This window comes from Hippocampus comes, unplaced genomic scaffold, assembly GCF_001891065.2.
Source record: "Hippocampus comes isolate QL1 unplaced genomic scaffold, H_comes_QL1_v1.1 scaffold82, whole genome shotgun sequence".
Taxonomy (NCBI): domain Eukaryota; kingdom Metazoa; phylum Chordata; class Actinopteri; order Syngnathiformes; family Syngnathidae; genus Hippocampus; species Hippocampus comes.
Genome location: NW_017805135.1, coordinates 2277688 through 2293077, shown reverse-complemented (window position 1 = coordinate 2293077; position 15390 = coordinate 2277688). Strand labels below are relative to the sequence as shown.

The window sequence follows — 15390 nt, the reverse complement described above, 5'->3', positions numbered from 1 at the left end:
AGAATTTCTCTTTCATGTGTATTGCTTTGCATTGACCATATATGGTTGGATTTGGGCACTAAGCGGGTGAGCTAGGAAAATGACCCATGTGCCCACTATTCTGTGACCTAGAGTACGACTTCCTACCCACAGGTATTTAATCAAATGCCATATTCGGCTGTTGTGCATTGTTGTTGTACACTTTTAGGAAGAATCCTTGATGATTGAAGCCCTCTTGGACTCCAAAGTGTCCTTTTCCATCCACAAGAGTGCTAATGCTAGCTGCCAATGTTGCCCACTTAACCTGAACGTGCACTTCCATCCCCGTGCCAGCAGTTGTTTTGGCACTTGGCTCAGTTGAGCTATCCGGCGCCGTCTGAATACATAAACAGACCGGCGATGAAAAGAAATTAGACGTTTCTTAATCTTCGATCACAGGCCCCCTCTGAGCTGCTCCTGGTCTGGAATCAGCTAAGCTTTATTGGAAATGACTCGCGGCAACACCGTGACACCCTGCTACGTCCAGTAGGATCAGACCCATCCCTCCCCCTCCCCCACACATCCTAAAAAGGGTCTTTCCTCATGGACAGGAGACATATTTCAACAGTCCTTGTTTCAAATGAGATCAGACTGCACCGAAGGCCTCGGGTGCATATTGTAATTTGTATCATCATTAAGGTACAGAGGAGATGGGCCAGCAGTAATCCCGGTGCCTGTTTCCATCACTGCATGTTATCAACTTCCTTGTTGTTCATAAAAAAATTAAACCACTGACAATAGATGAGTACAATTCTGGTCCAGCCTTCTTCCCATTTGTTGGGCTCCAATATCCTGTTCTGCCCAATTTTCAGGCAACCCTACCGGGCCACAAATAAAAGTCATTGAAAAAACAGTAAGTACAGCACTTCTCCTACAAGCGTCCTGTCACAATTCTGCACAAACCGATTCATTGCGCGCCATTCGTAACCTCAAAACGCCGTATGTCAGGCTCATCATAAAATGAAGGAAAAACTCTGCAAAAGAGGTCTCCTGACTCGCACAGAAGCTGCAGTGACATATCCACTAAACAGCGAACCTCCTCGTGATTACAAACGTATAATATACTGTCAGTATGACTTCAGCAATGTGTGTAATGAGAGACTCAGTTTTTGCTACTTTGCTGCCATAGGAACCCAAACAAACCAGAACCCACTTCACTAAATGTGCCAAATATCGTTGAAAACGGCCCGAATGCAACCTTCCGTCACACCCCGTCATCTGTACTGTTTCTGCCCCGTATGTTGAAACACAAAAAACTTCCATAAACCGGCTTATTAATGCTACTACTAGTTTGGGAATGTGCCCAAAGCTTCGTCGTCTCCTCGCTGTGCCTCACTTTGCTGTCAAAGCAAATCTCGATGGCTGCGTTATATAATACAGATGAGACCGAGACCACAAGTTTTCCACGCCAGCATACAGCTTGACCCGGCTCGGCAGGGGAAGTCGGAAAAGATGAATGAACGCGGCAAGGATGGGGGGGATCTCCGGAGCTTTCCTCTCTCTTGACTTATGGCAGTTGAGTTTATTAACTTTTGGACACATTTGTATTTTTTTTTTCATTGGCATGTTGGCATCGCTGGGACTTTTTGAGTGGACTGAAGCTTATGGCTACGGAGAGCTCCAAGCGAACGGTTCCGACTGGAAGTGCTTGTCATCTATTCAGCACACAGGCAGCCACAGGCTGGCATTTTGACAAATTGGACTTTAGCTTCCTGTGAACTGAAGGTGAACTGGCTCTGTTTTCTGAATGAAAATGGTCTTAACAGTTTCTGCCCCTGGATGGTTATTGGTTATTAGATGCTGATTTGGATGCCCGTAGTGGCTAACGGATGTTAGGTACAGGTGGTAATACAAACGTTCAACATTGGAAAACATTAGCATTAGCAACCCTTGTACAGGATTTATGTGAGAATTCTATTCATAAGTGTGTGAAACATTTTATAAATTGAAAGAAATGAAATTCAAAGAATAAATGTTTATTTGGATGGATTAATACTGCTGATATTGAATGTCGTTGAACTTCCTAAAGCGGACTTTGTTACTTCTGAAGCCAGCAAAGCTGAAAGTGAATCAACATCGCCTCTACTGGTTGCTGGACTTCTTTTTTTAGAAGCCCAGTATTAATCAACAATTGGTTATACGTATTCGATCCAAAGTAGGTTGTCCAAGAACTTACCGCGATAATGGTGCAAAAGTTTGTGTTTCTGCAGAATTGTCCACTAAGATTATGAATAGTTTTGTGACAAGTTGAAATATTTTGTATGATGCTGATGTACTGATACGTTGTGATATGCCATGGTAGTATTTTGACCCACCTCTGAGGCTATTTCCGTTTGTTTCATGATGCCAAAAATCATGTTTCCAGATCTTTGGGGACTTCTGCCTGGTGAAATGGTTGCAAGGTTGCCACGGTGCATTTCATCTCAGTTCTTTGAAAATTAAACTGCGTTTGAAGAGAGGCCTTCATGATTATCATAAATGCCTTATTTTGGCTTTCAAGACCAATTACAGTCATGTCAAGGATGCTCTGAAAGGAAGCCGTCCTGTAAAAGTGACCCCCAATTGCTTTTGGATGGTTAGACCAACTTCAATCATTTTGTGGATATGATCCACGGCTTCAGATTTCTTGTCGCTTTTCAATCAATCATTATTTTGCAAAAGGACCGACAAGCACTTTTGACACCGTGCGCGTCCTTTGATGTTCATGCGGTCATCGTGAGCTTATGAATACACCGCCATTCCGCAGAGTGACTTAAGGCAACATTGCAACATAAAAACAAGACCTAAGTGTGTGAACATTCCCATCTCGGCGAAGGCGCATAAGCAAATTAAGCGTGTCGGAAAGCTTTAATTCCAAAGGCAGAAGGATTAGGCTGTTTGATGAGCAGATTTAAGGGTGCAGGCGAGGGGAACAAAAAAGAAATACTCCTGGTCATGTGTAATCATCTTTGAAAATGCTTTTTTCAAGCTTTCTAGTCTGTAACGTGTATTTTCAGTGCACTTCAACCTAACATCTCGCATCCCAAAGATTATAAGTGCCTTTATCGTGCATGCTCTTGCTCTCCTGTGATTGCCATTTCATTTTTTTTCCCCCCTTCGGATGCCTTCAGCGCATTAATAGCTTCAGAAAAAAATGACACTTGAGTGAACGTAGAAGACTTAGAAGTTGTGTTACCACACTCCACCAATTCTTAAACAACTTCCGTCGGATCAACCAATTTTTTGTCTCCTGCCTCCCCTTGCAGACCTTTCACACACCCAGCCTTGGGGACGAGGAGTTTGAGATTCCTCCCATCACACCTCCGCCAGAAATGGAGTCCGGCCTCGGCCTGTCTGAAGGGGATTCACCTTTCCACATCATGCCGGAGCCTCCAACCCAGCACAGGGGCTCCCTGATCCCTCAGTTCCCCCCTCAGAGCTTGGATCTTCCGTCCATCACAATCTCGCGCAACATGATGGACCAGGATGGGATTTCGATCGGCAACGGCCAAGCGGCGGTGAGCAAAACCGCCTTTCTACTTTGCCAGAACGACACAGTGAAAATATTGTTTCATCGCGTCAACTACCCAGTGCGCTTCTTTTCATCCGATAAAACGGCTGCTATGGCAACAAGGGAAGTCACTTTTCACTTTTTAAACCATTGTACAGTAAATTGTAGAGTTTAAGGCAAAACTCAGGTTGTAAGAGGTGATCGAAACGTAAATGCTTTTCCCCAACATGAGACGGTCAATTGCGGAGTAGTAGCAGGCAGGCCCGTGAGATTGTTGTCTCTGGTTGGGAAAAGGTGTTCTTTTAAATGCCACGGTGGGTAGAAGAAGCACTGAGAAAGAAAAATGGAAAATGTCAACCGGGAGACTGCTTGTCTATTAGAAAGAAAAAAAAAAAGAAATTCATTTAGTGCAGTAGAAGCAAAAGGACAAAAACATGATTGGTCCAGATAATGATAATATTGAGTTGCCGTCAACCATTTTAATGTCTTTCCTCTGTGTAAATATCAGAAATGGGTTGAAGGGAAGCTTGCAGGAGTATGCTAAGCTATATTGTACTAAGGACAAAGACATAAGATATGTACTACTTTCCTATGTCGCACTAAAGTCCGTTTCTGCTATCATGGGCACATTTTTCCTTGTTTTCATCACTGACAAACCTCTGAGGTGTCACCACGCGAAAATTATTATGTACCTCCGTATCATGTCACATTCAAGACCATATTTTCTTGATTCGGTTTTTGTCTCACACGTCATCGCTGATAACTTTATGCGGTGACGTCCCTAAAAAAGCCAAACGACTGAGCTCCTTGAGATGCTGACGTCTTCATCGTTTCGACGGTTTGAAGTACAAATATCGTTTGACTTTGGAGTCATATTTCTCCTGGTTCCACTGCATTTATTTACATTCCATAAGGGGAGAAGGGCTATAAACTCTTAAGAGCTCGCCGTCCCCGCCTCCTTGCTCCGGGGCCCACGAGATAATTGCCGCTTTTTTAAAACATCCCATACAGTAAGTGAGGGCCCCACAAGGGCTGTGCCTAAAGAATTTTCATTTCACGGTCAGTTAAGCTCGGTACATCTGGAGGAACCTTGACACAATTACATTCTGGACCATTCTCACGACTTGCTGGAGGATTAGATTTTGATTCCCCGGCATTTATTCCTCCTTAAAGACCATTTGCATGGCTCATGTGTCTGATTGGACTCTTATTTCAAAGCTGAGAAAGTAGGTTGCCGCTCGTTATCGGCCATCGCACATTCTTCCGCGAGGAAAAAGAAAAATGGCCACGGCCCTTCATTTTCTCCTGAAATGGGATTGATTCCCCCAAAGTCTTGCCACAATGGCTATCGTCACTCCTTTCACCTGATTCTTTTTTTTTTCTTTCAAATCTCCAAGAGGTAACTTTTGAAACAAGATAAGTGCTGTTCTCAGTTTGCAGACAGTGATTTACGAGGGCCTGGGAGGGGTGTTTTGTCATTGTTGTCAGCACGCCGATAACGGAATGACACGCTTATGTACATGATTACAAGCTCACTTCTTCATTATGGCCGCAGGGGCCAACAAATAAACGGCACAATATTGCAATTACATTTTTCATTTGTCTTGTTTGCTTCCTGCTCACTTTTATCCAGAAATCATGCGAAATTGCACTGGCGGAGCCCTAACAGAAAGTACGGCATTCATCCAGCCGTGCCTTTAACACGAAAACTTGGTCAAGGCGCTGTATGACTGCAGCTGTGCGCGTTTTCACGCGGCCATATGGCTTCCTGGGGTCCTACGTGAAGCCTACACGGGGCCACCGTGAGCCAAGTTGCGGTGGCCCTGCCAGAAATTTAGCATCTTTATATTGTATTATTTAAGCCGTTAAGGAAAATAATACTTCTTTCCCGTTACTTTTTTTCATGGGTTTTTTTTCGGTAAACAATCTATTAAGCATTTGTCATTTTCCTCCAAAAATGTTCACAGTGCAGTAAAAAGATTTCTGATGCTCGATAACTTTAAATGGATACAATTCTGAATGTTGAATATTTAAAAACAAAAACAAAATGAGTACGTGTTGATTTCATCCGATTTATTCATGAAATTGGTGCTGGCCCAGTCGAGCCAGTGTCAGTGAAGTTCGGATGGTCCGACACGATCACAATGTGGCCCCGGGTCGGCAATACAACGCCTGAATGCAAAATCATTATTTATTTAATCCGCTCTCCTAACAAGCTCCGAACTCTCATTTTATGTTTCCCAGAGTGTTCCCTTACCCGAGTTTGTGCTCACACCCAATCGTACCGGAGCCCACAGCTTGCCAGCGTAGCTTCAGTACATTCACAGTTTCTGCTCCCCCCCCCATGTCCTCTACCGCACAGCGAGGGTCCCGGGCTTCTATTTCCAAAGAACACCTGGTGCCTTCGCCGCGTCCACACATGTGCAAGGACACAGAGAAAATTGCCTCAGTCTGTCCTTTTATGATTGGATTACAAACATACAGTTGTTGTCTTGTAATGCAATCTCTGTTTACCAATGTCATGTCCGTCCACCCTGCGTGTTCTGTACGGATTATCCTGTTCAGGGTCACCGGAAAACTGGAATATGGTGTCAGAAGAGGGGATACGTCTTGGCCTGATCACCTGTCAAGAGAGAGTATTAATCCAAGGCACTGAACAGTTCCTTTGACATTAGCATTGATGCTAACATAGCACGATAGGTGTCCTGGCCGGTCTGCCAATATTACGGCCTTTGTGGGTTATTTGGCGTTGCCATGGCAATGACTTTTTATCCTTCTCGCTATACGCCTGTGTAGCATCTATATTGTGAAACTGTTACTTTTGGTGCATTACTAAATGCCGGGTTGACTTTGTCCCGCCTTTTTATTTTGCCGCTTTTCAAGCAGCAAAAAATACACACCTCCGGGGGCCGTGTCAGAAATTGCTTTCAAAATACAATTTTTAAAAAAATAAAATGTAGAATGGGCTTCTGATACCACCTCAAAGGGCCTAAAATTGCCAAGTTGATTTCACACCTTGTTATGGCTTATGAGAAGAAAAAAGGGCAAGAAAAATGTGGACTCTAACCGGTCATGTGAAAAGGGTTTCTGATACTTCCTTAGAAGTTTGCTTATTGCCATGTCAACTTGTTTTTGTGCTGGTCGTACAGAAAAAAACCCCGCAAAGGCCCTTTCACACCACCTTTAAACGCCGGTATTTTGAAAGGGACCTGCAATTCGACGTCAGGAGGGGGAAAATGGCCTCTATTCCATTCAAAGGTGTTGACACAGGAAAAAGGCTGTAACATGCTGGCTTTTTCAAAGGCAGTGTGAAAGGGGCTTCTGATACTAACTCAAAGGCCGAAAAAAAACCCCATGGAACTTTGATGAACAGGGTGACGTGAAAAAAAAAAAAGGTTGAAAATGGCGGCTTTTACAGGCTGTGTAAAAAAGGCTTATGACACTACTTGAAGGTGTAAAACTGCCAACTCAACCTTGTTCCTTCCATTCCATTTTGGTGCTGTTGGCACAATACAGCGGCGCAGATAAAAGGTTAAAAAAAAAAGTTTTTTACAGGAAGTGTGAAAAGGGTTCCTGATACTACCTCAGAAGGCGGAATTTTTTCAGATCAACTTGTTCCCCCGGTTTGTCGGGTCAGTACAGAACAGTGACGCAGTGAAAAAAAAGTGCCTCCTGGGGTAGTATCAGATGCCCTTAATCAGCTTTTACAGACGGTCTAAAACGGGCTTCTGTTGTTACTTCCAAAGCCGGAAAAATGTCAGTTCGACTTTGTTCCTCCTCTTCCATTTTGCTCCCATGTATACCAAAAAGGGACACGGAAAAAGATAGAAAACACCGGCTTTTAAAGGCAGTGGGAACGGGACTTCTGATATATTCTCCAAAGGGGATCAAATCAGCAGGCTGACTTTGTCCTGGAATTTTCATTTCAGTGCCAGAAGTGTGAAAGTGGCTTCTGAAACTTATTTTACTTCATGGGCAGTGTATCGAGTTATCCTCCCGATAATAATTCATGATGTTTAATCGTTACATTATATTTTTTTCGATGAATGTATTCTGCTTTTGAAGGACTGAAAGACCCCCCACCCCCCTCCCTTGCATTGTAGCCTTTACCATTACTCACAATTCCATTTTTCTCATTTGGCTTAAGCGCAGTTGCTGAAGATGGGAGGGGAGGGGCCGTGTGTTTGTGTGTGTGTGTGTGTGTGTGTGTGTGTGTGTGTGTGTGTGTGTGTGTGTGTGTGTGTGTGTGTGTTAAAAATAAAAATGATGTCACCATTTAGAAGCCCAATAAAGGAATATGTGCAGAGCGCTGATAAACAATCTTTAATAGGACTGACCTTTCATGCTGGCGAAAGTTACTGGGGGATTCATCCACCCGTAATTACCATATAGATGATTTTTAGCCCTCTGCTGCCACAGAACATTTCCAAGAGCTCTGCCCATTGATTGAATGGAAATTGAACTTGTTAACATTCTTTTCAGTGCTCCTACAGCTTAGCGCACACGGCCACTGTTCATAAACTCTCCATCAATTCAGATTTTCGATTTTATTTTTGTGATATCTTTGTCAAAAACATCATCACGCGAGTGTCATCCAAGCCCAGAAAGATGGCTTTCATTTTATGGCGCCGCGGCAACAGAAATGCATCAAATAAGCGACTTTTCCCCGCCGTCCTTTCTCCGACGTTATGTGAGGAATATTACAAAGTGGATTAACGGTTATTGATTTGAGACATTGCATCTTGTTTAGCCGCTGAGAGCCAGAGATAAGGACGCATTTGCAGATTGACGATGACTATCAAAACATCTCGTCTGCGGGGCTGACAATGCCGCAATCAAAATGCAAACGAGAGGCGGCGGGCGCCGTACATCGGCAGCCATCCATTCATGCGTACTCGAGGCGACTGCGAGCCAAGATGATTCGTTAGCCGTTAGCCGTTACCGTTACGCGGTGATTACAGTCAGGCAACCCCGTATTTTGTTGTTGTCGCTCCAATCTGCATGCAAATAATGCACATGCACTAAAGTTAGTACATCTGTTCCAATTTGTTGGAATTTCAAGACACTTTGTCCCAACAGTTATCCACTGTAATAGAAATGATTTGTTCCAGATGGATGAATGGATGGATGGATGTTCCAGAGCCAAACTGATGCCATCATGACCTTTTTATATTTGCCTCCAAAGTTTAAAAATGGAAAAAAAACTGTCCGTTTTACCCGAATCGTCAGAAAAATTCTTATCTCCAAATAGTTCATAAAAGGAGAGTGATGTGACAATCATCTTGGTAGTTATTTTCCAGACCCACCCATGATACTTGAAACTACATGATCATTATGTCAAAAGGGGACCAACTTGCCACTTGGGTCAATTTGACCCAAATGTGTGGGTTGTTTTACACTAAACATTTTTTTTTTTGTACAAAACGACATTTTTTTTGTCTTTTTTTTTGGTTCAAAACAGCCCAGAAATGTGTGTCAATTATTATTGATTGGTCCCTGTTTGACCCAAATAGACCAGAAAACTGACCGTGCTGCAACATATGCACCTGGCAAAATTTGCATTGGATTTTGTAACGCAACGAGTACATAAGAAGATCACATTTAACTAAATAATCCAAGTTGGGCATCAAGCCCCGCTGTGTGAATTTAGTCATCAATACAGTTCTGTAATTCGGCCCAGCGAGCTGCCATTTACATCATGAAGACTCCTGTATTGTTTCTTTTGCATTTTTTTTTCTACAATTGACTCATTAAAATGTATTACTTCAATAACTGATTTGTTGAATCATTTAAAATAAATAAAAAATGAATACAATACAGTATTTTAGATTTACATGTAACATTTTATGATACACATTTGTTAACTAGGAATAATTAAATCCATTCTCAATTTTACTGCCAAAATTAAATACTTCATATAAATATGACTTTTTGTCTTAAGGGCGTCAACAAATAACCTGGCTCCAAAACAAATGTGGCCCTTGAGCACTAAAACTTTGCCAACTCCGGTTAAAAGTTGACTTTCTAGGTTTCACTGCACTGGTTAGCGTTTAAAAGAGAAAGGAAAAAAAAAATCAATGTTTAAGGAGCATTTTGAGGTAATCAGCATATTCCAAACAAACGGGCGCAACGGCCCATTGCCCGGCCTGCATCATTGCCATACAGATGGCCGCGACTAATGAGCTCAGCATGCGTCTTTTTTACGGCGCAAACGGCAACCCGTCATGTTTTCAGTAACGACAAAAGCACTTGGAAGCGAGCTGGCTATGCAAATATGCTCGCAAGCTTGCATGTGCGTATGTGTGTGTGTGTGTGTTTTCTCATTTGTGAGAAAACAAAACGCTTTTTCACAGCACATTCCTGTCACATGTAGATAGAGCCCTTCCGTGGCTCCACAAATTGTATTCATGATGAGAGCAGTGACAACAATATGTTGTGTCCTTAAAAGGTGTGACAATATTTCTGCAAGATGGGCGAGTTCAATAAAGCCTCATGCATTGCTTTATGATGTGTTGATTTAGGTGGAGATTGAGTTTGTGCCGCTGAATACCAGATGGACTCAGCCAGAAGGAACAAATCACCTTCTTGTGTTGCGCTCACATCCCCTCCTCTGTTCCATGTCAGCTCTCTGATCTGGCAGCCCTCAGGGACAGCTGCTGGTTTCAAACTAGCGGCAATCAATGCCAACCTGTGCAAACGTGCACCTTGCACGGGGCAATTTTAAAAAAATGTTCCTTCTCCAAGTTCGGTCTCCAACACTTTCAAGAATCGCTTGACGTTGGAGACAGTTGTTCCATTTTAAAGCTCACAAAGTCTTTCAAGTTCCAGGTGCTTTGTCTTAGAGTCCAAAGTTTCTTTCTAGAACCAGTCGATGCTTCTTAAAGGCTTCCAGCAAACACTACTCTCAAAGACTACCTCGGGAAATGTGGATCTTCTGTTCAAGAACAGATTGTTCCTTCTTAAAGATCATTTTTCAAGAACCAAAGACGTTCTTTCAAGAGCACGGGATTCCTCGAGACTCTCAAGAACAAATTGTGCCTTGCCAAGCTCTTTCAAGAACTTGTTCAGTCTTACATGATTTCACTTACATTTGTTGTACTTGTTCCCTGCACAAGACTTTTTTTTCCAAACGTCTCCCTTTTCACTTGTCAATTGTACCACGCATGTGTTTAGGTATAAACAGGAGTAACTATTTTGTGCAAGACCAGGACTCCTTCAGAGCTTTGTTGCAGATTTTAACTCATTCAGTACCAGCCCATTCTAAACCAAGTCTGAAAAGACATATAAAAACGTCTTTGGGAGTGCATGAGTTTTTAATACAAAAAAAAAAAAAAATCAAATAAGATTTGTCTGATTTGTCACTGTAACTTACATTACAATAATTCGTCACAGCTTTGTAACCAAGTTATTTATAAAATCTGCATTGTGACACTGCCACACAAAAAACCACCATCCTTGCCCCCCTTTTCCTCTCATGAAAAGAGATGCAGACGCAACATGAAAACCGAGGATCAATACTGCATGACCATATTATTTTCCTTTGGTGTCAATCTCGCAGAATGTTGGACCGGCCCATCTCCGTCAGTATTCAGCTAACCCAGCCATGTTGATGAAGTCCATCGGCAACATAAGCGTCCCCAACGGGATGGTCTCGCGGAATCAGCTGACCACCATCAACCAGTCACATCTCAACACGCAGCTGAACCTGAACGCGGGGGGAGCCAAAATTGCCCACACTTCCCCATCGCCACCGGCCAGCAAATCCGCCACGCCGTCGCCCTCCAGCTCCATCAACGAAGATGACCAGGATGACGGCAACAGGGTGAGGAAGTCATCAGATGTATTCGAAAAAGATTGAATCTCAAGACATATCTGCGAATATGTATTCGTATCTGCGCAAAATCGATCGTCCTCCATCACTGCAGGTGGTGGGCGAAAAGAGACCGGCACCCGTCGATCCCACGAAAAAGCCCAAGACACCCAAAAAGAAGAAGAAGAAGGATCCAAACGAGCCTCAGAAGCCAGTGTCGGCATATGCCCTGTTCTTCCGAGACACGCAGGCCGCCATCAAGGGTCAGAACCCCAACGCCACCTTTGGCGAAGTGTCCAAGATTGTGGCATCCATGTGGGACGGTCTCGGGGAGGAGCAGAAACAGGTACGCCCAACAGATTCTGAACCGTCATCATTGACGGTGAAAGCAGTGATCTCGCTCGGTAGTTCAGATCTACAGTGCGCATCCTCGACCATTCGAATTGTTTTTTGGGTTTGTCAGTCTCCCTTCCTTGCTTGGCTGTTTATAGATTGATACGCTTTCCTAAAGTATTTCGCAAACCTGATTGGCGGCAGTACAGCTCCTTTACACAGTACATTCAAGAACCTGCTGTTTCTTTCCCAAAGACTCTTTCTGGTTTGTTGCCACTCAGAAGCTTCTCGGAACCAAATATTTTCTTTTCACAAAGAAAGAAACTCTTTTCTTTTCAAAGATTGTTTAGAGAACCATATCTTTCTTCTCAACGACATTTTCCTCTAAAAGACACTTGCAAGTAGTTTTTCCTTCTCAAAGATCTTTGGAAAAACACATTCCCGAGCAAAGACTCTTTTAAGAACCAGATGTTTCTTCTCAAAGACTTTTCTTTCTCGAAAGAACCCTTTTTTTTTTTTCCTTCAAATGCTCCGCTAAGAGTTGACGCCCAGCCGTATGAGACTGCAAACTACATAAATTTGTCGCAGAGAAGTGTGTTTAGCTCCAGAAGAAAGAGCTCTTTGAATAGATGGTAAAGGTGGTCTGTTCTGAGACCTTGATTAATAACTGTACCGTTTGGCGGAATTGGAGTTTTAGCATCTTTCTAACTTTACGCCCAAAACTGGTTGATCATTGATATCTGTTGTCATGTCGTTGCAGGTGTACAAAAGCAAAACAGAGGCTGCCAAGAAAGAGTACTTGAAGGCCCTGGCAGCATACCGCGCTAGTCTGGTCTCCAAGGTGAGATATTTCTCTTAATCCTCAAAAATATTGCATGAGGACACCTCAATTGATTGATTTGTTCTTGTTCTTGTTCTTCCTGCTTCCAGGCCGCAGCGGAATCCGCAGAGGCGCAGACGATCCGGTCGGTGCAGCAGACCTTGGCCTCCACCAGCCTCTCTCCAGGCCTGGTACTGCCCTCGCCCCTCAATCAGCACCCCTCCATGCCGTCGGCCTCCCAGGCTCTTCAGCAAGTCCTACCCCGAGCCATCGCCCCCAAGCCCCTGCAGATGAGACTCGGGGGCAGTCAAATCGTCACCTCGGTCACCGTTTCCCACCAGAACATGTCCCCAGCGATGCCGCAAATGCTGGGCCAGATGGGCTCCGGCGGCACCATGGCGCATTCCACGGCCGTGTCGCAGATGAGCCCGCCCATGCAGCAGCAGCACGCCATGCAGCAGCAAATGCAGCAGCACCTCCAGCACCACCAGATGCAGCAGCAGCAGATGCACCACCAGCAGATCCAGCAGCAGATGCAGCATCAGCACTTCCAGCACCACCTCCAGCAGCAGCTCCAACAGCACCACATCCACCACCAACAACAACAAACGCAGCAGCAGCAGCAGCAGCAGCAGCAGCACTTGCAAATGCAGCACATGCAAATGCAGCAGCAGATGCATCAGCAGCAAATCCAACATCTTCAACAACACCAGTCCCAGTGTTCGCCGCCGCATCACTCTCCCGGCACGCCCCATTCTGTGGGCTCCGCGTCGCTCGGCAGCCCCCAGCCAGCCCCCCAGCAGCAGAACCCTCCGCCGCCGCAACACCCCTCCCAGATCCAGGCCCACGCCCAGGTCCTTTCCCAAGTCAGCATTTTCTGAGCCAAAATCCAACAAGGACATTAGAATAAAAGCATCGGTCCAGGTTGCTTTTCAGCGTTGCACTTAACAAGTGTGTCACAATTTAGAATGTTGTAACAAGAAGAACTGGTGTCGATTGTTATAGACGGACATGCACTCGCGTAGAAATGTGAGGCCAAAGGGAGAGAGGGGTTGATGGGGTTTCGTCCAAGCTCGGATGGCGTAGACCGACACTCCCTCACTTACGAACAAGTTACGTTCCAGAAGATTTTTCCTGTCTTCATTAGTTATTTTTTTTAATTGTTGCTACGTATTTCTTAGCTTACCGTAATCGTTTAAAAGAGTCACTACGAAATACTCATACAAATTTTAATCACAAATTCCGTGATTTCGTTTCGTTTTCTTCGGCGTGCCTTTCTTTAACATCGAAAAGGACTTTCGAGGTAGACGACCACAGTCTGAAGAAATGATCAGACTCATTTTTTGTCTTTGTGAGTGACGTTGTAACCTTTGAGAATAGCTCAATGTCGGGATCCTGATGCTCAAAAAATTGTCCGGAAGACAAAATGTAATTTTCATCTGAAACATCTTGGATGAAACAGGTTCTTCTTCTTCTTGCTTTTCATTTCACTGCAATTCTTCCAGTAGTCCATAGTGCTGCCTGACATGGTTTGTGGCTGAACACTGAAGCCACGCAACTCAAAATTCAATTTCTTTTTTTTTAACAAACTCGTAAATATTCATGTCCAAAATATATCCTGAGTTTGACGTTCGTAAGTAAGGGGGTGCCGGTACTCGTTTTGTTTTGTGGTGTCTTTCCGATATCTATGGGTACGCCATGTGTCTGTCACTGTTTTTATTTAATGCAAAAGCTTTATTTATGGCCAGAGGCGATGACAAATGGAAGGGACTCATGTAACTGACTGGACTGGTCCCTGGTTGGGAGGACGTTTTCAAGACCCGAAAGATCATTTTTCTGCCGCCGTGTCGTCCAAGTGTCGCTGTTATCTGCTGTACGTGTTTTTTGTGGAGACGGGGCTGCTACTGCCCCCATCTAATCCCTCAAAATCCAATCGTCTATTACTTTTCACGTCAGTTGTTGAAACAAGTAAATTGTCTTATTTTTGTCAAACAAAAAAAAAGGGGATATTTTATAATCCATTTCACCAGGCGGACGCTTTGGAGGAGAGTGATGTATTTTTACCGTGACAACAAATATAAAAAAAAAAAAAAGAATGAATAAATAAATACTACAAATAAAGCAGAGCCGATCTGCTGCTGCACTGCCAAAGCCAACTGAAAATTAATTCACTAAAAATACAAAAGGCATTGGAGGTTTTTTTTTTTTTTTTTTTTTGCCAGCTGTACTGTAGACCCTAAAGTAAGTCAGAAACACACACAAAAAAGAAATTGTTGTACATTTTTTCATATCACTTGTAAAGTTTTAATATGTGAGGCTTTAATGAAAACATTGTTCAAATGACCTGTGGATTGCTATATCGCATAATGCGTTTTCTGCTCTTTTTCTACTTTGTTTTTATGAGTTACAATAGCAACAATACGTTTTTCTTTCTACCTTCGCTTTGCCATACAAGTAGACAAGTCATCAACGCATCCCAGAGACATTCCATCACACCTAATATGACAGTAGCCATATTTTTTTTTTGTATGAAGTATTATATATTTGTGTGTGTTCAGAATTAAACTATCAATCGCAAATATTTATTTGACGGGATCCCTTTTGTTTCAGGAGTTACTATGCCTTTTATCTTATTGTTAGCTACTAAATAAATACACTGCTGAAAGTGATTGGAGCCCAATTTTGTTATGTTTTTTTTTTAACCATTTTTCAATGTTTGCGATAAATTTCCAATTAGTAAACTAATTGCATTACTTCTCTTTCACCACTTTCAGTGACAACACCTGGTAACAGTAAACCCCCAAACAATCACAGTTTGGTCAGTACCTTAGTTTTAAGTCATGGTTTTATCCATGTTGCGTATAGTAAGGAAACTTACCCGCCTCTTAAAGGCACTTAACCCAAACACAGTAATACTTT

The 15390-nt window shown here is 43.3% G+C and overlaps 1 protein-coding gene across 2 annotated transcripts in view; it reads left to right on the top strand.

Annotated features, from left to right (window-relative positions):
* tox3 (TOX high mobility group box family member 3) overlaps window positions 1-15151 on the top strand; it is a 49956-nt gene extending 34805 nt beyond the window's left edge. For both annotated transcript variants that reach the window (XM_019866813.1, XM_019866812.1), the window contains 5 exons: window positions 3264-3515; window positions 11067-11330; window positions 11434-11664; window positions 12412-12492; window positions 12582-15151. In XM_019866813.1, coding sequence (XP_019722372.1) covers window positions 3264-3515; window positions 11067-11330; window positions 11434-11664; window positions 12412-12492; window positions 12582-13352 — 1599 coding nt within the window. In that variant the 3' untranslated portion in view covers window positions 13353-15151. The remainder of the gene's footprint in view (window positions 1-3263; window positions 3516-11066; window positions 11331-11433; window positions 11665-12411; window positions 12493-12581) is intronic.
* Window positions 15152-15390: the final 239 nt, after the last annotated feature.